Source organism: Herpailurus yagouaroundi, unplaced genomic scaffold (assembly GCF_014898765.1).
Source record: "Herpailurus yagouaroundi ecotype Mexico unplaced genomic scaffold, PumYag 140, whole genome shotgun sequence".
Taxonomy (NCBI): Eukaryota; Metazoa; Chordata; class Mammalia; order Carnivora; family Felidae; genus Herpailurus; species Herpailurus yagouaroundi.
In genome coordinates this window covers 79325162-79349608 of record NW_024412395.1, presented here as the reverse complement: position 1 = coordinate 79349608, position 24447 = coordinate 79325162, and the positions used below count along the sequence as shown (strand labels likewise).

The 24447-nt window shown below is 39.1% G+C and overlaps 2 protein-coding genes across 6 annotated transcripts in view; both read right to left on the bottom strand.

The window, feature by feature from the left end:
* The window catches only part of LOC121030358 (aldehyde oxidase-like), a 78016-nt gene extending 63517 nt beyond the window's left edge, over positions 1 to 14499 (bottom strand). The window contains exons 1-2 of the mRNA XM_040474676.1: positions 14422 to 14499; positions 11213 to 11533 (exon numbers count right to left, since the gene is read on the bottom strand). Of these exons, the coding sequence (XP_040330610.1) occupies positions 11213 to 11533; positions 14422 to 14499 (399 nt within the window). The remainder of the gene's footprint in view (positions 1 to 11212; positions 11534 to 14421) is intronic.
* A 2955-nt stretch (positions 14500 to 17454) lies between these two features.
* SGO2 (shugoshin 2) overlaps positions 17455 to 24447 on the bottom strand; it is a 73055-nt gene continuing 66062 nt past the window's right edge. For 4 of the 5 annotated variants that reach the window (XM_040475788.1, XM_040475792.1, XM_040475791.1 and 1 more), the window contains one exon: positions 17455 to 17776. In XM_040475788.1, the coding sequence (XP_040331722.1) occupies positions 17761 to 17776 (16 nt within the window). In that variant the 3' untranslated portion in view covers positions 17455 to 17760. The remainder of the gene's footprint in view (positions 17777 to 24447) is intronic. The other variant, XM_040475793.1, reaches the window with a different exon arrangement.

The window sequence follows — 24447 nt, the reverse complement described above, 5'->3', positions numbered from 1 at the left end:
ACTTTTTTCTAACTGATTCATATTCCTGGGAACATGTCTATCTTGTCCATCACTGTACCCCCAGTGCCTAGCACAGTTCTTGTCACACAGCAGGTACTCAATACATATTATCAAGTGAAGGAATAGAACAAAGTTTAAGACTCTAAAAATACAACCATATCTGGACTTTGCTGCAAGGTACCTTATCCTCTTGATAAAGGGGTTATAGCATGATATCATCACTGTGCAGGTGCCACAATCTCCCACTCTACAGCCATACTTAGCTCCTGTGAGTAGACCTGGAAAAAGCATAGTCAAAGATAATATGTTTCTCAAAATGCTCTTTCCAGAATAGCTCTGACCTTAGAGGACATCACCATTCAAAGACTCTTTTTTTTTTTTTTATTTTTTTTTCAACGTTTATTTATTTTTGAGACAGAGAGAGACGAGAGACACAGCATGAATGGGGGAGGAGCAGAGAGAGAGGGAGACACAGAATCGGAAGCAGGCTCCAGGCTCTGAGCCATCAGCCCAGAGCCTGACGCGGGGCTCGAACTCACGGACCGTGAGATCGTGACCTGGCTGAAGTCGGACGCTTAACCGACTGCGCCACCCAGGCGCCCCTAAAGACTCTTGAATATAGAGTTAAGTTCAAATGAGGTCTTAGCTGCTATTATTTAGAATCTTACAGATTCTTGATTGCCACCCATGCCAGGCCCCACCTCCATGGGGTCTGGAACTCTTTTGTTCTGGACCTCATCCTATGTCTTCATCTGGCTATTGATGCATATCCTTTAATACCTTTATTATTTGTAATAAACCAGTAATCTAGTGAGTAAACTGGTTACTCGAGTGCTGTGGGCCACTCTATCAAATCTTATATAATCATACAGATATCTAGTCTTTCAAAATAACTGGATATCAGATTGCCAAAAACAAGGCCAAACTAAAAAAGAGTCTGTACATATAAAGGCCTGAAAATTTGAAAGTATGAGTACATTGCACATTTGCTTTCACCCTTATCTGCATCTTTGATGACATACAAAGTAAAATGCCCAATTGTAAATACTTCTTGGAATATTTGTGTGTTATTATCCATGTTGACTGTATTTCTCTGCTTCTCAGTGGCAGAAACTGCTATTTGTTCCCTCATATCTGTTCTCTCATTCTTTTTTTTTTTTTTTTGGTAAAAGAAACCCCAATTTTTAGCCCCACACACGGTTGCCCAAAATGAAAAATACATTTTCCCAGTCTTCTCTGTAGCTGGGTGGGGTTAATGACAATGTTGGCCAGTGGGATATAAGCATAGTGCTATGTATGGCTTTCAGGATAGAAATGTCCTCAAAAGTAGGGGGGGTGCCCCCTTCTTCATCCCTTACTTCATTTTCTGGAATTCAGATATAATGGCTACACTTGTATTAGTCATCTCTGCCCATGAGGAGAAAGCTGCATGCTGGGGAGGGTGAGGCAGCAACACACAAGGAGCTTGGCTGCCTAATAGGGTTGAGACACTGCTTTACTAGCTCTGATCCACTTACCTTTGGGATTCTGTTATACAAGCATGACAGCCATGAGAATGTGTTTCACAGACCTCCTTCAACATGGAGGGTAACTGACCAAGAGACCGCTGCACTTTGATTTCTATCACCTAGGTGTCCATTGAGGCCATGACTCTCATGGGTTGCTCCCCACTAGTGGTTTTGGAGAGACATGGGAGTCCCTGTCAACCACCCCCAATGGCTTTGATGAATGTGCTTTAGACTGCACAGCAGCCTTAGACCCTCCCAGTCAGCCTCCTTGCCCTCTCCTCTTCACAGGCGGCACTTGTATTACAGTCTGTCTCCCTGAGCTTCTCTAGCTCCCTCATTATTTTTCATTCAGGTATTTCTCCTAATAAAATCCTTGTACATTTAATCCCATTTCTGGCGTCCGCTTCCAAGAGAACTGAAACTAACACAGTGAGAAAGGAATAAACTTCTATCTTCTATCTTATTTACTGCTATTTGAGATTTTCTGTCACCCACAAGTGAACAAAATCTTAAATATTACACATTAGTACCACGGATAACCAGGAAATCAGTGTTCATTGTTTTTACGTTCAAAGATCTAGAATGATTTCTAGAAGATAGTTACTGATGCCTTTTGAGTTTTGTACTCTTTGGGAAATTTCACTCTCTCTAGGGGGAATGAAAATGTACAAATATCCATTGTCACATAATTCTGCATATAGTTTACTGGGGTCTACAGACATCTGGAAGCCCACCGGACTTCATGGATAGCAGGCTAAGAATCCATTCCTTACATGACTTTTATTTAGTAAGTTTTTCTAAGGTAACATTTTTGGGGTTTAATTTCTCCATGGCTCTTTTACTTTCATTTTAGGAGATTTATGTGCTCTTTTTTCCTAATGGGCATGATGATTAGTTCTTGAAGACAGAATGTCAATATTGTGACTCTTAATTCTAAAGGATGCTAAGTTAAGACCTTTTAAGATTTGCTTTAATTCCCATTGCTAGTTCCTCCATTTTATATAATGTGTTTAGGGCCAAAACAGAGATTAGAAAGAATTTGGTTCTTATGACAGCCACAATTGTGCATTGCCTACAAAACTAAAATGTAGGACTTTCTTCAAGAACATAAAACCATACTAGTAGGAAATATGACTCTGTGTGGTTCTAAGAAGATATTTGAAATATCACCTGATGAGGATATCAGCACTATACACACACATGCACACACTCAAAGCAAAGAAAAGGATATGATTCCTCCTCAGATATGGTAACAGCATTGTTTCAAGATCAGTGTTTTTTTTTTCTATCACTTGTACCAGAAGGAAAATAAGAGTTTTGTACATAAAGGTGAGAGAGCTAGTATGATATTCACATTGGCTAGCTCACGCTAATTTAATGGAAATGCACATTAATTCTTCTACTCATATTTTCAATTTGATTTAATGCTTATGGAACACCTGTGATATACAAATCATCTCTTATAAGCATGGAGCCTAAATCTGGAACCCACCACCACTTCGCCACTGTCCTTGGTCCTGACTTATCACTGTTTTCTAAGGCAGTAGTTGTTTCTACCAACAGGAACTCTAGTGACTCCTGTCCAGCTTCTCCTGGAAAGTCTGAGGCAGGTCAGGGAAAAGATATTAGTAGAACAGAATAGGAAAAAAAGAGGTAGGGGGTGGCTTCTGGAATAGAATAAGAATTATATCTTATATAATTATAAAAAAAAAGCTTGTTTATTGTGTTCAAAGATTTATCGTTTTCAGAAAGAGAACATGATCAACCATGACCCCAAATCAAAGAAACAAGAGAAAATATGTATGCCAACTAACACAAAGATGTGCAAACAAGGACACACTTAAGAAGCAAGTTTGTGTGGGTAGCCTAGCAGCACAGCAAGAGAACAGCAGCACCCAAGGGATGGCATGATTGAAATGTCATAACTGATTGTTTCCAAAGTGTTCATGTTTTCTCTTTTTTGATTAAAACTTTGGATTAGATTCACAGAACAAAGAGCATCCTCACATCTCGGAAGTAGAGATCATCTTTCACCATGCTACCATTTGGGAAAGTAGGTGAGGAGGGGACATATGCTTATTCTAATGAATGCCTCCTCACCTTCAATTCTAAGTGGCTATATGCCAGGGAAAGTGAAGCATATGCCAAATACCAAGGTCATTTCTGTGCCCCAGAGGAATGTGCAATATAACAAGAGGTGTGATTGTCTGTGTGTTGGCTTGGGTACACATACCCATACTGTAATACAAAGAAAAATGAAGCACCCCCTCCAGGTATCCCCATCTTAATAAGCCCTCAAATGAAACTTTTTATTTCCCAAACTTATTCTTTCCCTTCTTTTCACTAACTTGTTTAATAGCCTCAACACCTGCTAAGTCATTCAAGCTTAAAAACCTGAGCTATTTTCAACTTTTTATTTTTCAATCTACCACAATCAATGTCACCAGGTCCTGTCACTCACACTTCCAAACTGATTCTCTAAACTCCCTTCACTTCTAACTGTTACTCCTCAGAATCAACACTTATTAAGTCTTACCTGAACAATTATCAGAGCTGCCTAACATGTCTCCTGCTTCCATTCTTGACATCCACAATGCCACCCTTTCTATCACTAAAATCCAAGTCTGATAATCATCTATTATCTGCTTTAATTCAAGTCTGATCATCATCTGTATCTGCTTTAATTCAACTGGCTCGTGGCCACCAAACTACCATGCTGAGGATTTCTGAATCACTCAGGGTGCCTATTAAAATGAAATCCTTATGGAATCAGAATTTCTGGGAGAAAGTACAAGAAAATGTGCTTCATAAATAAGCACACTGAATGGGTCTTAGGGAAATTTATAATCAGAGTTCCTGGAATACAAGAAGAAATCCAAACTCCTTGGCATAGCCTACAAGACTTTTTGATAAACTGCCCATCTTCTCCTGCCATTCAACCCATGTATCTTGAACTCTGGTCACATGCAAGAATTGGCTACACCATCAGGACTTTCACCTTACACTACATTTGCATATAGGACTCCTGAAACTCCTGTCTTCTTTACTTGGCAGAATTTTGTATGTCATTCAAAGCCCTGCTCAAATGTTCTCTACTGTGGGGGTGCTGCCATCTCATATACCTTTCCATTCTCTGCTCCAAGTAACCAGCTTACTCTGTGCTATCATGGTCAATGTTCACATATTTGTAATAGAACTTTGTACCCCATGTGACACTGTGACTTATAATTAGGAATACATATTGTCTTCACCCACTGTTCCTGGCACATAACTCCTGAAATCCCAGGAATTTCCTAGGTCTTGACCAAGATCAGGGTGTCCTTGTTAATACTGTAACTTTGGGGATGAATTTAATGGGGGCTGGTTGCCAGATACACCAACCATGTGATCAAAAGGGTTGGAACTTTCAGTCCTGTACCCTAACTCCCAGAAAGGGGAGAGGGGCTGCAAGTTAAATCAATTTCCAATGGCCAATGATTTAATTAGTCATGCCTGTATAATGAAGCCTCCCTAAAAGCCCAAAAGGACTGGGCTTAGAGAGCTTCCAGGAAGCCTCCAGGTTGGTGAACCAGAACACATCCATATGCCACCTGTGCCAGGCTACACCACCATGGGGTCAGAAACTCCTTTGTTTTGGACCTCATCCTATGTCTTCATCTGGCTGTTGATTCATATCCTTTAATACCTTTGTAATAAACCAGTAATCTAGTAAACTGGTTACCTGAGTTCTATGAGCCACTCTAGCAAATTGATCAAACCCAAGGAGGGGGCTGTGGAAATCTGATTTACAGCCAGTCAGTCAGATGTATAGGTAACAATCTGGACTTGTGATTAGCATTGGAGGTGCAGGGAGGTGCATTCTTGTGGGGCTAAGCCCTTAATGGAACCTGATGTTATCTCTGGGTGGACAGTGTAAGAACTGAGTCAAATTATAAACTCAGGGAGTTTATATTATATTCCCTGAGTCAAGGAATTACTTGGTGGTGTGGGGGAAAACTCCCCACACATTGGAACTGAGTGAGATAAATGTACCCTGCATCATAATCATTTGTGAACACATAAACCTCTCTTGACCCTAAGAGACACCACTTTCTGTTAATCTTCTTTGTGTCAAACACTGGGCTAGGTGTTGGGGATATATCATAGGGATGTAATAAATGTTAATTAACTTTAATAAATGATCACGATGTATACAATTTGCTATGAGAATGCTCAGGAAAGAGGAAGGATTTCTCACAGTCTTGAGGCATCTGAACAGAAGAAAAGAAAGAGAAACAGAAAAGTGCCAAAAATGGTGGTAGAAACTGTTGTGTATTCCAGCATGCATTTTCCTTTCTTCCTTCCTGCTGCATAGAAAAGGGATGAAATGGCTAGAACTCCAGTAGCTACCTTAGATCATAGGCAACATATTAATGGCAGCAGAGGAAAAAGAGAGAAGATGCTTGGGTCTCAGATGACATCATGAAGCTTCTGGACCAGCCCCAAGACATCCCTTTATGTAAAGTAAAAATGACATGTATCTTGTTTGAACCACTGTTAGTTTTGAGTTTGTGCCATTTTCAAATTAATCCTAAATAATACATATGATGATAAATTTTACAGAAGCCCAATTTTAATGGAGAAACAGGATCTGGGTGGCTTAGTAGACTAGGCTTGAGGGATATTTGTAGATTTTTGGAAGGAATCAATGGAAGAATCAGGTCTTGCTTGTTTGGGTACATGTTCTATCTAAGAGATGTCTCAAGAGATTGGAGTCTGGCTCAAAGTGCCATTGGCTTGAAATGTGTTTATTTTTCTTGATTTGGTGGATGATCTATTTGGAGGAGGGAAATAGGAGCAGAGATATGGCATGGAAGGTCTTGGAGTGAAACAGTGAGGTCGGGACCAAGCCGGTGGCTAGGGGTTGGAGAGGGAACAAGCAACAGAGTTACTCTCACTGACTCTGGTTTGGGGAGATAATACCAGTTCTTGGATCAGGGTTATTCCGTGTTCCCAGCTTAGTACCGCCTTGAGCGTTGCAAGGGCAGAGTCTGCCCTTCTGTAGCTCCAGCAGCCCTTTGTGAGATTTAAAGTTCATATTGCAAAGACTGAGAAATTACGTTCCTCTGTGCAGGGCCAGTGACTAGTGCCTGAGGGGTCTTGGCCACATCCAAGACAGAGGCAGAAAGAAGAAAGAGAAAGATGAGGAGGGGCGAGAAAGTAGTGAAGGAATAGAAACTAAGAAAGGGAAAGAGAGGTACAAGGAGAGGGAAGAAAGAGATGTATGCCGTGGGACACAGCTGAGAAGAACAATAACCCCCCCAGCAACCTCCTTACAACAGAGAAGGAGGCCAAAGGGACAGGTAGTGCAGACACTTTTGCCTGAGCTTCTGGTGGTTTTAAAATTCATTGCAATTGTTGGTTCTCCCTGCCTAAGTCACCTTCACCCCTTCACTTTTCTCTGAATCATTACAGCCACCCCCAGAAAGTTTCTCTCTCAGCTCTGCAGACCAAGAACCCAAAGAAAGACTAGCTAATGGACAGCTCTTTCCAGATTCCCATATGAATATCAAGATTCAACATTATGTTGAGCAAGTAATGCTCAATGACTACTTTTCAGCCCCCTTGGCACTTCCAGGCAGGTCTGGCTCTGCACGTGAAGCAGGTTATTTTCTGGTGTGGATATTAACAATCGCTTTTACATATTGGGCATTTACTGTGTGCCAATCACCTTGTTAACCACTCTCCGTGGAATTTAATCTTCACCTCAATTCCATGGGAGAAGTTACTGTTATTAGCCCCATTTTGCAGAGGGGAAAGCTGAAGCTCAGGATATAAAGCAACTCACCTGAGGTCACAGAGCTACCAAGCAGCAGAGCAGAGAGTACAGGACTCAACCATGACTTGCTCCAAAAGCCCACACTTTTGATCTCTATGTCTCACTGCCTCACAGAATAACATGCTTCAGTTCCTGACCTATGTTAGAGAATTGTGTCTGGGGTATAATTTATTCATGGTTTCTTCCTCCCTCAAACTCTATGTTAAGGGGATCACCTGTTCTGGGGGCCCCTAAGTAAGATTTAAGAAATCTCTCTGCCACTAGATGTCTGACCAATATGCACTGGCCTTCCCTCTGGATGGCCTTAGACCCTGCCTGATGACATCTTTTGATGACCTGAGGGGGTTTTGCAAAAAGCACAGATTGGAGGCCAATCACATTATCTAGAGTCTCCTAACTGGCTTCCATACAATTCTATACATTACTCAATGTTCACCAAGGTAAGTGTGGTCACCATCTGTCACTATATAACATTATTAAAATGTTATTGACTATATTGCCTATGCTGTGCTTATTCATCCCTGTAACTTACTTATTTTTTTAAGTAGAAGTCTGTACTTAATCCCCTTCACCTATTTTGCCCATCCCTTCAACCCCTTCCTCTCTGGCAACCACCAGTTTCTCCTCTATATTTACAATTCCATTTGTTTGCTTTTTTAAAAAATGCCACATGGCATTTGTCTTTCTCTGACTTATTTCAAAATAACCAAAGCAACCTTGAGAAAAAAGAACAAAGCTGGACGCATAATAATCCAAGATTTCAAGATATACCACAAAGGTATAGCAATCAAAACAGGAAGGTACTGGCACTAAACAGACACATAAATCAACAGAACAGGATAGAGAGCCCAGAAATAAACTCATGCTTATATGGTCAATGAAACTAGGAGAAAGTGGACAGGAATATACAATGGGGAAAACACAGTCTCTTCAACAAATGGTGTTGGGAAAACTGGACAGCTACATGCAAAAGAATGAAACTGGACCACTTTCTTATAACATACACAAAAATAAACTCAAAATGGATTAAAGGCCTAAATGCAAAACCTGAAACTATAAAACTCCTAGAACAAAACATAGGCTGTGATTTTTTGGACATCTGTCTCAGCAGCATTATTCTAGAATGTCCCTAGGTAAGGAAAACAAAAGCAAAAACACACTATTGAGACTATAACATAATAAAAAAAGCTTTTGCACAGCAAAGGAAACCATCAGCAAAACAAAAAGGCAGCTGAGTAAATGAAAGAAGACATCTGCAAATGATACATCTGATAAGGGGTTGATATCCAAAATACATAAAGAAGTTAATACAACTCAACATCAAAAGAACCCAACAAATTCAACTAAAAAAAGGGGGCAGGTGGGGTGCACTGGTGGCTCAGTTGGTTCAGTATCTGACTCTTGATTTCAGCTCAAGTCATCATCCTAGGATTGTGGGATCAAGCCCCACATCACACTCCATGCTGAGTGTGGAGCCTGCTTAAGATCCTCTCTCTCCCCCTCTGCCCCTCTCCCCCACCCTCTCTTTCTCTCTCTCTCAAAAAATAAAAATAAAGAAAGATAGGCACAGGACCTCAGAGGCAAGTTTTTAATCCCACAGGTCATGTTTGACTTTAAGACTCCTCTTCCTCGGTGGTTTCTCTCACTTTTCTCAACAGCCTCTCATCCTCTGAACCAGAAACTTTCTTCTATCTATGTGGCAATCAGGCTTGCCTGCCAGGACTGACACACATACACTTAACAGAATTTGGAAGGGAGGAGAAAGAAAGGGAAAGAATGGCATATTTCTTTTAAAAGGGTTATCTGCAAAAATTGAATCGACATCTTTAGAGTGTACTTTCCAAATGATCACAGGAGTTTTGATAGATAAAAATGAGCCCATAGATGGGGCGCCTGGGTGGCTCAGTCGGTTGAGCGGCCGACTTCAGCTCAGGTCACGATCTCACAGTTTGTGAGTTTGAGCCCCGCGTCGGCGGGCTCTGTGCTGACAGCTCAGAGCCTGGAGCCTGCTTCGGATCCTGTGTCTCCCTCTCTCTCCGCCCCTCCCCTGCTCATGTTCTGTCTCTCTCTGTCTCAAAAATAAATTAAAAAATAAATTAAAAAAAAATGAGCCCATAGATAAGAACCAGCTTATCTATTTTTAAAAAGTAATAGCACACAAACTGTTGTTAGCCATTATGTTAAAAATCCCACTAGTTTGTTTAGGGGCAGGGGAGAGAGGATGGGGAAGAAGCTAGACTCAAAAACCTATTTCCTCATTTAACCAAAACTCTTACTTACCATCACCTACAAAGCCCTAGCAATCTGGCCCTTGGCCACATCTCCAGCCCCACCACCCTCCTTGCTATCCCTTGGCATGCAGAAATCCCCATATCTGAGGATCTTTGCACCCCTATTCCTTCCATCTGGGATACTCTTCCCCCAGATGTTTGCTCCTAACTTCATACTTGTCATGCTCAAATGTCATCCTTTCAGAGACCTAAACATCCATCTCACTTAAAATATCAGCTCCTGTCCCTTCACTTTGTTTTATGTTCTACCCTAGCACTTACCACTGCCTGACATTATACATTTCCATTTACTCATATGCTTACTGTGTGCCACCCTATCACAACGTAAACTCCATGCAAGCAGGGACTTTGTCATTTCTGTGCTCTGCTGCATCCCCTGAGAACACTGGAACTCAGTGAGTAGACCTTAACAAATAAGCAAATTAAATACTCATTATCACTCTGTGACCTAAGTAGTATTATCCCCTTTTAACAGAGGAACTGGGGCTCTAAGAGTTCAGGGCATCTCAGTAAGAGAGATGAAACTGAATCCTTGTTTGTTTAAATAATCAGGCCAGAGTTTTGTTTGCTATGCCATTAAGTTATGCAAAGAAAAAAGTGGCATAATGCTAACAAACCCGACTGCCAGTTTTTACTCTCATAGTAGTCCTCTGAGAGCCTAACAGCTCCCATTACATATCAGGAATAACAAGCTCGTGTTATCCAGTGTGGAACTCAGAGTCAGAGGAAGGTTTTCTGGAACCTAGAAATTACAATTTGGGGAGGGGTCCTATTTAAGAAAAATAATACAAGACCACAGATGCGAAAATAAGCTCAGGGCCTTAAGACAGGCCTCACCAGCGAGAGGCCCTGATGTTTGACCCTAGCTTCTGGGTGTGTCCCTCGTGCACAGGTAAAAGCGTTGGGGCTATCCCGTACCCCGAAGCAGGGATCACAGGTGGTTCCAAAGGTGCTGGCACTGTGGAAAGGCAGGCAGCACCACCCTGGGTTGGTTGTCATCTCTTAAGGAAGCCCCTTTACCTTCCTGCCTCAGTTTCTCCCTTAGAAAGTGGTGTCAATACGCCGGGACAACATTAAAGTCCGTGGCCACGTCTGGGTGGGGGGTGTTTTAAAGGATGCCTAGGGGCTTTGCTGACCTCAAACGTCAGGCACAGTCTGGATCTCTCCCAGAGACTCAGAGGGCCAGTCCGCTTTCTGAGAGGACACACACCGCGCCAGCAGCGGATGCAGTGAAGACCTTCGAGTTCCCAGAGCCCGGCTTTGGTTCAGCTCTGCCAGTAACTAGCTGTGACTTGAGCATATCACAATTTCCACATCTGTCCGCCCTGCTCTCCACCCATCCAAACGCACCCAGGGGAGCCGAGGCTCAGCCATCTACACACCGCTCCTAGTCTACGTAAGGCGTTCCGTTATCGTTTACGGGGTGGGGTCGGTCGTCAGCCCGGGCGTCTCGCAAAGAGGGAGAAAAGGAACACGAGGAAGTGGGGCCCGAAGCTCCAGGGCAGTCTGGAAAGCACGCCGCAGGCCTGCCGCGCGTGGCGGCGGAGGCGGGCAAAGCCGCCTCCAGGCCAGAAGCCGGCGCCCGGCGCGCTCACCTCGCGGCCGTTCACGTAGCCGACCAGCTCCGCCGCGGGGTCCATGCTGGCGGGGTTTGGCCTGGCGGGGCCCGCGGAGGGGCCGCCGGCCCGGCTGCCGGAGCCCACGGGGCAGTCGAACCCAAGGGAGAAAGACCCGGGGAAGACCGAAAGTTCCGTGCGCCTCGCGAGGAAAACTCGCCCGGATACCAGGACGCCACGCGAGCGCTCCGCCCGCTGCGAAATCGGTAGCGGACCCCTCCCCTCCACGCCCGGGCGCTGCGCGACCACGCCCGCCCTCCGCCTCTCAGCAGGTGCTGCAGCTCCTGCGGCGTCTCTTTGCTAGTCCTTCGCTGTTAACACATTTTAAGTGGCGTTCCAGCTAGAAGTGAAGTCCGCAACAGTCGGTTTTCTTGTGCCACTGCTCCCGCTACGCTCCCAGCGCGCCTGGTTCAGTTCTAAAGAAACAATCCCAATGCAGCTTTGCAGGAAAGGAACTTAAGGACAAAACGAAGGTTTTGTAACTTTATCTCAGTTTCGGAAATAATTATTCAAGTTTATTTTCAAAATTAAGAGCTCCCTTGATTTGGGGATAGGCTTTTTTTTTTTTTTTTTTTTTTAAAGCTCTGTCACTCTTCACAGTTTATCTAGTAAGTAACCACAAAGTGTATCTGGTAAATATGAACATCTTGGAAGCTTTTTTTTTTTAAATGCAACTTGGAAAATACCTAAAAGCGTCAACATAAAATCACCTGTAAGCCTATAATTTAGAATTTACCAGTATAATTTTTACAGTTTTGAAATCTGCCTATAACTCCTTTTAAAAACTCAGAACCAAACTAGGTATTTTCCAGACTTGTTTTCATTTCATATACCTGGAACACTTTCCCATGTCATTTTATTTATGTGAACACAAAATTTTCTTAACACTTCCAAAGTTTGTACATAAAAGTGAAGAGTACAACTAGCATCCCCATATAACTCACTGAACTCTAACAATAGAAGAAGGGTTCAACATTTTGCAATATTCACTTTTTGTGGAGTATTTTAAAGCCATTATTTTATCCCTATGTGCTTTAGTATACATTTTTTAAAAAGACATTTTCTTACTCCAATTGCCATTTTTATACCTAACAAATTATTTCCTTAATATCCTCAAATTTCCCAGTGTCTTCTTACACTTGCTTTCTCTGAATCAAACAAGGGCCATTCAGTGTATTTGTTGTCTCTTCAGTTTGTTTTAATCTAGAACAGACTCCTCACCCACTCCCCCACTTTTAAAATGTTAATTTATTTGAGAGAGAGAGAGAGAGAGAGAGAGAGAGAGAGAGAGAGAGAGAGAACACAGGGGAGGGGCAGAGAGAGAGGGAGACAGAGAATCCAAAGTGGGCTCCACACTGTCAGTGCAGAGCCTGATGCAGGGCTCAAACTAACTGCAAGATCGTGACTTGAGCAGATGTCAGAAACTTAACCTACTGAGCCACCCAGGTGCCCTGCCCCACTCCCCCTTTTTAATGTTATTAACATGTCCATCCAGTCAATTGTCCTATAGAATGAACCACACTTTATAATGGCTGATTGCTTCTTTTGGTGTTATTTGTTCTTCCATCCTACTTATTACCTATACTGTGCCTATGGATCTAGAACCTTGATTAAATTCTAGTTCAGTTATGGGGTGGTGGTGAGGGGGAATAAGAATACTTCATAGGTGGTGCCATCCACTTTACACTGCAACATATCAGGAGGCTTAGGATGTTTGGTTGTCTCATTCTTAATGATGCTAAAATTGATCAGTGGGTTCAGTGTGTTCTCTCTTCGTGAATTTCTCCATCAACATCTCACCTCATGGTTTCACCATCCATTGCTGACCACTGTCTGAAGCAGTTATTTTATTAGGAGGTTGCAAACTAGTAATCATCCTAATTCTAACATTCTTCCACATTCTTCAGCTGCAATTCTCTTGAAGAGAAAAACTATCACTCTCCACTATGGCTATTGACTATGCACACACAAAATATATCTTTATTACTTTCTCTTACAAATTTTCAGAGCATCCAATGGTTTTTTTTTTTTGAGTTATCATTATGAATTTGTGACTTTTTGTAGAATGTGTTTTAATCAGTAATAGTCTTTTACTAATGTTCAGTTTGTCCCATCTTAGGGCAATGGAAACACCTTCAAATTCGAACTCGTGTCATTTTGATATGGTCACATTCATTTTTAATAATGTCCTTGTTTTTTGGAACAAGACATCCCAGGCTCACCTTGTTTATATTCTGTCCCAGACTTGGAATCAGCCATTTCTCCAAAGACCCCTAGTTTCTCTGATGGGAAATAGTATTTAGAAACCACAATCTAGATGCTAGAAGTACTCATTGTTAGTCAGTTATCACTGTTTCCAGATATTTTTAGTGGACAGAGCTAGAAAATATATAATTTTTAAAAGAGTGCAAAAAGCATGAGTTCACACTAATATTTCTAATTAAAATTTAAGATTGCAGAGTTTGATTCTGGAACCAAAGATTCTAAACTTCTGAAAGATTCTGAAATCTAATTGTTTTAATCTGTCCTTAGATCTATTTCATAATAGCCACATTGATATTTTAGCAGCAGTGAGACTAGTAAATGAAAGTTTGATTTCATTATAGTTCTTTTTATTCTTAGAGTGTACCCTTAATAAAGATACAAATTCAAAATGCCTTTTGTAAGATTGGGTATCTCTGTCACCAACCTTTTATTTTCATTCATTTCAGTTGGTTTTTGAGTGATGTTACTTAGGTTGTTTCTTTTTTCCATTTTTGTTATTACAAACCATACCATAGTGAAATTTTTGTATTTTTTCAAGAGAATTTTACTGTAGTTTCCTAAAAATGAGACTACTTGGTTGTATAATTGTATATAACTACGTAATTTTGCTGGATATTGTCAAAATCTTTTCTATAAAGTTCGTGTCATTTTGTATTCCCTCCCTCAATGTACCACAGGAACTAGCTGAATAATAAAAGGAAGAGGCTGGAATTATTAGAATCTAGAACCTAGGAGACCGAGAGGGTACTGCTCAGCCACTGTTTAATACCTCAGGAGCTAGGAAAGGTCTTCTAGGAGTAGGAACTCAGATCTCAAAGATGGCTCATGGCACAGGTGGCCAGAATACCTCGAGCCTGAGGGAGTCTCCCTGAGGAGCTAGGCCTGAGGCCTGTGAAGAGTCACAGCCCAAGTAGTGTTGGTACCTCCAAGGTGGTATAATGAGGTTGGTATGCTAAACCAACTGGTGTCAAACAAACTGCTGCCCCCGAATGAATCACCATTGCTGAGGTAATGCTGAGAGGAAAAACAAGCAAATAAGGAGGAAGAAACAAGTCCTTTTTCCTTCTTTCTGATTTTGTTTCTATCACCCCTTTTTGACAGAAGCTAAAGTAAGTCAGCTAGCAAAGAAAAAACGTAATTTGTACAGTTCCAGCATCACTTAGCAAGTTATAAGAGAGGTGGGCTTGGAGGTAAGAGACGACAGCTGGAACATACTAAAAATTGAGTTTTATTCCATGAAAACAAGAATGTTTCAGGATCAACAAATTAGTGAATATAGTTTGTCATATTAATATACCTAAGGAGAATAATCATATACCCATTTTTGTGCTAATTATTAACCTACTATGTTTTAGCTTCAAATCCATGTCTCCAGTTTGTTAAGGCCAGGTCTTTGCAAACCACATTTTTCCTTTGCCAGGCTCCCTTTCAGCCTCTGGCAATAGGAGATAGAAGCAAACTGTTAAGTATGGAGGAGGAAAAAGTTTGCTGCTTCCTGTTTGCTTCTTGTTCCCATCAGTATCATCACAGAAATGGCGCACCCTGGGCAACAACTGACTTCAGAAGCAACAGATGGCCTCAGTCTGCAACTTTTCCACACTATCAGACCAGTGTTGTCATAGTCATTCAGAGAAACAGCACCAACTTGTTGCATACCTTCCCTAGAGTCCTGAAACTCTTCCTTCAAGCCTTTAAGTTTCAATAATTCTATCCTTTTCTCTTTGTTCCCCCAACCCCAAAAGGTACCTCCCCCCTAGTTACTTCCTCTGACACTTCAGTGGTCCCTTTTGCCTTTTCAGTTCTTGTTTAGTTCTCTAGTATAGGGCTAACAATTTATAAAATGATTGTGGTTTCTATCTCTTGGCTGGACCCTAACTCACAATTTCTATCAATTCCAAAAGTCACTTGACAAAAGACTCAACACTCATTTGTGATTTTTAAAGAAAGCACTCAATAAAATAATTGATAAATACTTTAATGTGATTATAAATTATATATAACAAGCTCAAAACCCAGCATCTTACTTAATAGGGTAATATCAGAGGCATTCCCATGAAAATCAGGAAGAAGACAAGGATAATTATTCTCACTACCATTAACATTTTACTTAAGGTGGCAGCCATGCAATTAAACCAAGGAAAGGCATAAGATTTGGAAGGAGAAAAAAAAGAGGTAAAGAGCTTAGTTTTCAGTCTGGAAAATACTATAAACAGTGAGAATTTAGTAATTAACATGCAGAAATCAATAATCAAGGTATATGCAAATAATAATTAGAAGAGAGAGAATCAAAGGGAAGATCCCATTTATATTACCAAGAGAAAGACAAAATAACTAGGCATAAATTTATTAAGAAATATGTAAAAGCTCTAGGAGGGAAATCTCAAAACTCCCCCTAAAGTCTACAGACCACGGTAGCAGGGAATAAACAGACACAAATGAACAGACTATAAGAACAGAAAATTGAGAAATAAATTTAAGTGCACATGAAAATACAACATAAAAAAGAATGGCATTTCAAACCAGTAGTGGAAAACATGGACTTTCTATTTTTTTTTTTTTTTAACATTTATTATTATTGAGAGACAGAGACAGAGCACAAGCGTGGGAGGGGCAGAGAGAGGGGGAGACACAGAATCCCAACCAGGCTTCAGGCTCTGAGCTGTCAGCACAGAACCCGACGTGGGGCTTGAACCCACGAGCAGTGAGATCACAACCTGAGCCGAAGTCGGATGCTGAACCGACTGAGCCACCCAGGTGCTCTGAAAACATGGACCTTCTAATTAATGGAGGAGTCATTTGGAAAAAGGTGGAAACTTCATTCATATCTCATATAACAAGAAAAAATCCCCATGGGTCAGAAATTTGAATGTAAAATCAAAATGAAACTGTGGGTACATGTCTTTATAATCTGGAAGTAGGAGAATTGTTTCTTACTGTGACCAAATTCCACTGCAATAAAAGTCTCATAGAAGGGAGAAAAAATAGAAAGAAACAATAGGAACAAAAATATAAGACTGGAGACTAACTCTAGGAGGTCCAAAGTCTTCAAGTAATAGTACATGAAAGAGAACAAAGACTGCCGGGTGCCAAGCTCTTAAACACTGTGTAAACCGTTCCTTTAATAAGGCCTCCATTCAAACCACATTGTTGATGTTATGAGTAAGTCCTGTAAGATTTTATACTCCTACAGCAATTCCTCAAAGTTTGATCCTAGGACAGTCTGCTCTAGAATTATCTGAAATGTTTGTTAAAAATATAGGTTTCTAAGTCCACCCTTTTAGTTGTCAGATATTATGTAAGCAAGCTTTTCGATCTAGGCAGAATAGAATTTGACTAGTCATTTGAATACACTAAGCTATGTTCACTGATCTTGGATATGAATAGGATTTATTACTTTGTACTACTGGTGTAGTAAGCAATCTTTAAAATAAAGTTATAAGGGGCACCTGGGTGGCTCAGTAAGTTGAGCATCTGACTTTTGATTTCAGCTCAGGTCATGATCCCAGCCAGGGTTGTGGGATTGAGCCCCATGTTGGGCTCTATGCGAGTGTGGAGTCTGCTTAAGATTTTTTTCTCTTTCTCTCTCTCCCCTTCTGTCCCTCTCCCCAGCTCGTGCTGTCTCAGTAAAGTAAAGTAAAGTAAAGTAAAGTAAAGTAAAGTAAAGTAAAGTAAAGTAAAAGTAAAATAAAATTAAATAAAAATAAATGAAAGTTATAAAAACCAAATTTAAAAGAACCTGAAAGGTTAAGCCCCTCAGCCAAGTCATCAGATTACATATAATGGAAATAATTCAGAAATCAACACCTAACAGGTAATTCTGAAAGTATAAGAATGAAGCGTGACAGAAAACTGGCCAGGGCAGAAGGCAACTTTTAAAATCTTCTGTGTGTTCACATGTATTGGATGGTTTAAAAACAAAACAAGATAGCTTGGTAAGCAACAAGATAACCAATGAAAAAATTTTTCACAACACATTTTATTTGGCTAAAAGGTTAACAGCTTTTGCTTAGTTAATGGCTGTTCGGTTGAAAGAGGCTTACACCAACAGGAAGATAAGTTATAGGCTGACCAAAATGATTACAGAAGTTGAACATTACAAAATACTCTATGCACATACATCTAAACATAAGAATGAATAAATTAACACTCATGAAAAGGTGGGGGTAAAAAAAGCTTTCATCATGCATTTCATCTTCTTGATCCTTGTTTTGACTTGTTATGGTTTGAGAATTCAAAAAAAACCCAGATTCCATAAATTCACGTCATCTTCTCATCTTCCTGCAAAGTAGAAAAAAAGGAAGATAAACAATACTAACAACACAAAGCTAATACTTTTGCTGTGAAGCATGGAGAAAAAAATGGCTACATCATATAATTTGGAATACTCTACGATTGTGGGAATTATAAAATAGGGGTTAAGAAAAATTGACTAGCTTAGATTTTACACATTACATACTTTACTATATATTTCTTTTTTATTATTAACTTTGGCATACATAAAAGAGAATATGAAAATGTATAACTTAAAAACAATCAAATAAATGTTGATGTACCTACCACCCAGGTTAAGAACTAAAATGTTACCACACCTCAGAAGCTTCCAGTGTGCCCCTTTCTGATCACATCCCCCGTCGTCCCCCAAGAAGTAACCACTGCCCTGAACTGCGTTTATCTCCTGCTTGTTCTTCTTTAGTTAACTTGTTTTTTTTCAACACCTTTATTCATTTCCAAGTCTCTCCTTCACTGAAACATTAAACAGTCTTATTTTATATTCTGTATCTAATCCTGCTATCAGTTGCTTCTGCTGGCACATTGTTCCCTTGCATGTGTAGGGTTTACTATGAGGTAACTGCTCATTTCCCTCAGAACTTTATCTGTGGAAAATTTGTTGATGACTGAGATGAAGGAGAGCCCTAGAAAATATTTATATTTGCTTCTGACAGACAAAGGGGGCACTACAAGTCATTGACTAATACTAAATCCTCAGCTTGAGGTTTTCTGTGACTTCCAGATACTGTGATTTCCAGCTGCAATGCAGGAGAGTTTGATTTTGGTTACAAATTCTCAGAAGATTTTTTTTCTCCTCAGCTCAGTACCAGAGTTATTTCCTGGGGCTTAAAAAAGCTGGTGGTAAGGTTGTTTTTAGTTTGCTCTCCTACTGAGAGTAGCTTAACTTTATTGAAGGTGATCTACTATTAGACTCTTCATTTTAACTAAACCTGAGGATATGCCTTCTGTCCTCAGCCCCATAAGGCTATGTGAATCCAATACTTAGGTTCACTTAATTAGAGAAATGCCTTTGGGCAAAAGCCAGTTTCAGAGTCCACCTACCTCTCTGGGTTCCTGCTCTCATTTAGTTTCTGATATGAACTTTCTTTTCTTCTAGCTAACAGATTTGTTCAAGGGTTTTGTTTGTTTTGTTTTTTTAATATTTTACCTAGTAATTTTATTTTTAGGTTGACCATGCACCTGGTTGGTCACATTATAAGAAGTAGAGTTGTATTTATTCTTTACATTATATATATGTTTTTTAGATAAGATGTACACGCACGGGGCCAAATTACAAAGTATAAATGGTAGATATAAAGTAGGTCTCTTTCTCTCCTTTGTACTCCTCTCCAGAGCCAATGATACCACTGCCTTGGGTAATTAGATAGATTTAATAATTCTTTCAAAAGAGTTACCTATTCTAAATATAGCAAAATGCTGTAATGAAGTAGTATTCTATTTTAATTTAGATGTACTGGGCATACAGATTATTTGGTTAATGGCTTAGCTGGTAAGTGTTTTAAAAGCAAATATCACAATAAACATTTAGTATAAATACTAAGAATGATGACAACCCAGCTGCCTTTTATTTTCTTTTTGGATTGGGCATGGCATCCAGCAGGTATATATCACAGCTTCTGATAGGCTCCCAGTGAGGACAGATCCTGAATGAAACTGCTTCAATGTATTATGGAGTGACCATCATAAGCATTGAGGACAGGCGAGGCAGAAGTTATCAGGAAGGTAATACAAATACATTTTTTAAAGTCTTTATCTTTTAAGTCCCAAAGCATTGAATAAGTGAGGAGATAGAAAATCTAAGCAATGTAGGGGTAAATCTTAACGAATATACATCAAACGAATATACATCAAACTCTATACTCTGATAATAGAGAATACATATTCTTTTTCAAGTACTCACAGCACAGTTACAAAAGCAAACCCAATACCACATTATGAAAAACATATACCATGACCAAGTGAGATTTATTCCAGGAATGCAAGTTTGGTTCAATATTAGAAAACCTATTATCATATACCATGTTAATAAATCTAAGGAAATAAAGCATACTATTTTTTCATAGATACTGAAAAAGTCCTTGACACAATGCAACACTCACCCATGACTAAAACATTCAGTAGACATTGAGGGACACTTTCTTAATATCATAAATTATATATATATATATATATATATATATATATATATATACCTTCATCCTAAAGCCATTATCTCATTTAATGGAGAGACAACAGAGGTATTTCCACTCAAGTCAGGAACAAGCAAGAATGCCCACTATTCCTGTTACTATGTCAAACTATACTTGAGGTATTAGCCAATGCCATTAAATAAGAGAAATCAATCAGAGGCATATGAATGGGTAAAGAAGTAAAATTAACTCTATTCTCAGATGATTTCATAGTACTCCTCAAGTATTCCTCTTCCACTGAGTTTTACTTGAAAGAATCAATGGGATACAGAATAAAGGAAATTTAGTTAAGTAGCAAGTTATAAACTTACACAGAATTCAACACCTTTCATACTCACAAACAATAAATACTGAGCATGATTATATATGTCTAAGTTATATGTCCATTTATAATAGCAACAAAGAAGACTACCTACAAATCAACTTAACAAGAAATGTGTAAAACCTGTATGAGGAACATTTTTAAACACTTCTAAAGGTTATACAAGAAGACTTGAATAAATAGAAAAGACATCTGTTCTTACACAGCACAACTCAATACAAAGATTGAGTTCTCCCTAAATTAAGGTAAAAATTCAATGCAATCCCAATAAAAATACCAGCAAGCCAGACCAATCGTTTTTAACTCAGGACAATTTTGCTCCCTAGGTGACATTTTGCAACATGTAGAAATATTTTTGATTAATTTAAATGGACGGGTACTACTGACATTTACTGGGTGGAAGGCAGGGATACTGCTAAATATCTTACAGTACACAGAACAGCCTCCCACAACAAAGAAATATCTAGCTCAAAATGTCAATAGTGCTGAGGTTGAGAAACCCTGAGCTTGCCAAGCAAATACTAAAGTCTAAAGTTCTATGTAAAAATAAGCATGTAATAACACCCAAGGAAACAATGAAAAAGTATGAGAAGGCAGTAGCCTTACCAGACATTAAAACATCATATAAAGCCTCTATAGTAGACAGGTAGATCACTGCAGTAGAATAAAAAGTCCAGCATTAGACCCCCATCAAATACATACAGAAATTTAAAATGTGACATGTTTGACATCTCAAATCTTTAGGGATAAGGATGTATTTTTTAATAAATGAATGGTGCCAGTACAGATGGGTAGCCTTCAGAAAAAAGACAAAATTAGATCCATATCTTACATCTCATGCTATAAAACAAATTCTAAATGGACTAGGGTTTTATGTAAGAAATGAAACAATATAAATACTAGAAGAAAATATGGATGAATTCCCCTTTAATCATGGTAGAGGGAAAGACTTTCTAACTATGACTTAAAATTCAAAAAGAATGAAAGAAAAGATTGACAAAAATGACTATATAAAAATTTAAAATGTTTACATGATTAAAAATATAAAGTGAAAAAATAAATGATAAACTAAAAAAAAATACTGGCTACACATACTACAAGGGCTAATATCCCTAATACATAAAGAATTCTTAATAACTGAGGGACAAAAGACCAGAAACACAATGAAAAAACAAAACAGTTATGAACAGACTAAAAGATTATATAATGACCCCCAAGCATGAGAAAAGCATTTAAATTCACTTACAGAGAAAGGCAAATAAAACAACACCAAGATACCATTTCTCGCTTATCAGAGTGGCAAAAATTTTTAAATATGACAATATATTACATATGATTACAATGTGGGGCAACAGTGCCCTAGGCTGCAGCTGGTAATGCAAATTGGTACTAGCTTCTGGAAGGAAGTGTGGCAAGACCTAACAAAACTACATGTGTTCATTTTTCACCCCTGCAATCCCACATTTAGGAATTTACCTTGAAGATACACTTCCAACAATATGAAAAGATATATGCACAGATTATTCAATGTAGTATTACTTATAATGGCAAAATATTGAAAATAACCTAAATGTGCTATAAAGGAATGTTACTGCATGACTATAGTATATCTATACACAATTAAGTATTATACAGTTGTAAAAAAAAGGATAAGGAAAATCTCTCTACAAATTGACAGGGAATGATTTTCAGAATACACTGTTAAATGAAAAACAGCAAAGCCCAACAGAGTAGCTATAGTATGCTACCTTTATGTAAGAAAAAGGGGAATATAAATGGATCTATATTTCTTTAGGAAGGATAAGCCAGAAACTAAAGAAACTGGTTACCCCTAGGAGAAGGTGTATAGAAAAAATAGGATAGAAAGAGAGGGTAATGGGAATAGGGTAGATGAGATAAAGTAGTTGACATTCTCTGCGTATACCATTTTTTTCTCTCTTTTTTTATATCCATTCATTTACTCTGGTTTATACTCAACCACCTGAGCCACCAAGGCACACTTCTGCATACACATTTTGAATAGCTTTGATTTGTATAAACCAAATATTTCACATACCTCAAGGTAAACAACAAAACCTACCAAGAAACAGAAGAAAATGGAATACCAGCAATAACAAATGTACCTAAATAAATTACAAGTGAATAACATAACTACTTTGGAAAGGTGTTATGGTAAGGAAAAGAACTAAACCATGACAAAAAGAACCAAATCTAAGTGTTATAATCTAGTTAGTAAATATGTTTCTCACAGGGATAGGAGTCAGCAATTCTGAAACTACTTTATGTGTATGCTACAAATGAAAAAATAAGGAAACGTATTATAGATAATGAAAGCCATGCTTCTTGCTGATGAAGAAATCATGAATAAGCAAAGCTAAAATGAACCATGTGGTGTTGAACTGGAATCAGAGATAACAATATAAACTCATTGTTTTTACTACATATACAAATAGAAAAATATGAAAGTGTGTATACGTATGGATTAGCATACATACATACATTTCCTAGCTCTGTCTGCTGAGAGGGCCTAACAGCAATGACCCCTGTGGTAACCAGCCTCTAAGAAGATCCCTCCCAACACATTCATAATGATGTTCATGCCCTTGGGTTAACTCCCTCTCTTTAAGGAACTGTGACTCGCATTTAACCAATATGGCAAAGGTGATGGGATGTCTCACTTCTAAGATGCTAAAGGATTTGCTCTACAGACTCTAGTTAGCTTTGAAATAAGGAACCATTTTGGGAGGCCATTTGGCAAGGAGCTGAGAGTGGCCTCTAGGAGTTGAGGACAGCCTCCAGCCAACAGCATGAAGCTGGGGCCCTCTGTCCCATAACTACAAGGAAATAAATTTTGCCAACAATCTGTGTGACCTTGAAAGCAGATTCTCCCACAGTGGAGCTTCCAGATGAGAACCATCTTGGAAAACATCTTAATTACAGCTTTGTGAGACATTAAGTAGAGCACCCAATTAAGCCAGTCCAGCTTCCTGGTCCACAGAAACGGAGAGTAATAAATGTATGTTGTTTTAGGCTACTAGGTTTATGGTAACACTGTTATGCAGTAATATAACCAACTAATGCAACACAATATAAATATTAAAAGTACCCAGTGCCCAGATCATGGTTTCTAAATAAAATTCTTCAATCAAAGGAAACAGTGTCTTTTCAATCCTTCAATCAAAGGAAACAGGAAAATGTGTCTGATTTGGGAGTTGGGGTAGGAAAAACACTAAGATGACCCTCGAATATCTTGTGTCAGAAAGGAAGGAAGCGCTCAAAATATAGTATGGTCTTGTTAAAAGAACACAGAAGGAAGCCACCATAAAGGAAATCCTAATAGCCAAGCTGGAATTATCTGAGCAATAAAATAACTATTGATAGTATTAGATTTTAACTTACAGAATAAGCATCTATGAGTCAACAGTGATATAAATAAATGAGAGAGAAAGAACAGCTTTTCCTTACAGAATTCCAATAAATGTAGAAGGAAAGAGGGAGACAGAAAACCACTATTAGGAAGAAATAGAACTGTTGTAGGCAAGATCCATCAATGGATGCTAAAATTAGTGGGTGAAAGTTTGAGGAAAAACAGGATGCACAGATTCAAAGCAACTTCTCCAATGTTCATCACCGACAAAGGAAAAGATAGTAACTTTATAGTGGAAAAAAAAAACAACCCAGCAGACACCTCCTCAATCAAGTGATCAAGGTTAACATTACGGAGACAAACTGACACGATGAACCCCCTTCATATGATGCAATGAGGACACACCATTTCTGCAGAATTCTTGCCCAAAATGCAAAACTGCATTGTAATCATGAGAAAACAAAAGACAAACCAAACTAAGGGATATTCTACAAAATAACTGACCACTAGTCTTCAAATTGTCAAAGTCATAAAAGGAAAAGGAAGGAATAAGGAACTGTCATAGGCTGGAGGAGGCTAAGGAAAAACAACAACTATATGCAAGGTAAGATCCTAGATTCTAAAACAGTAAAGGATGATAATGGACAGCTACCGTTTACAATTGACAATAATGTGCCAATGCTAATTTTCTAATTTAGATCATTGTACTGTGTTAAAATTAAGCAAAGCTGGGTGAGGAACCTCTGTGCTATTTTTATAACTCTTTGATAAACCTAAAATT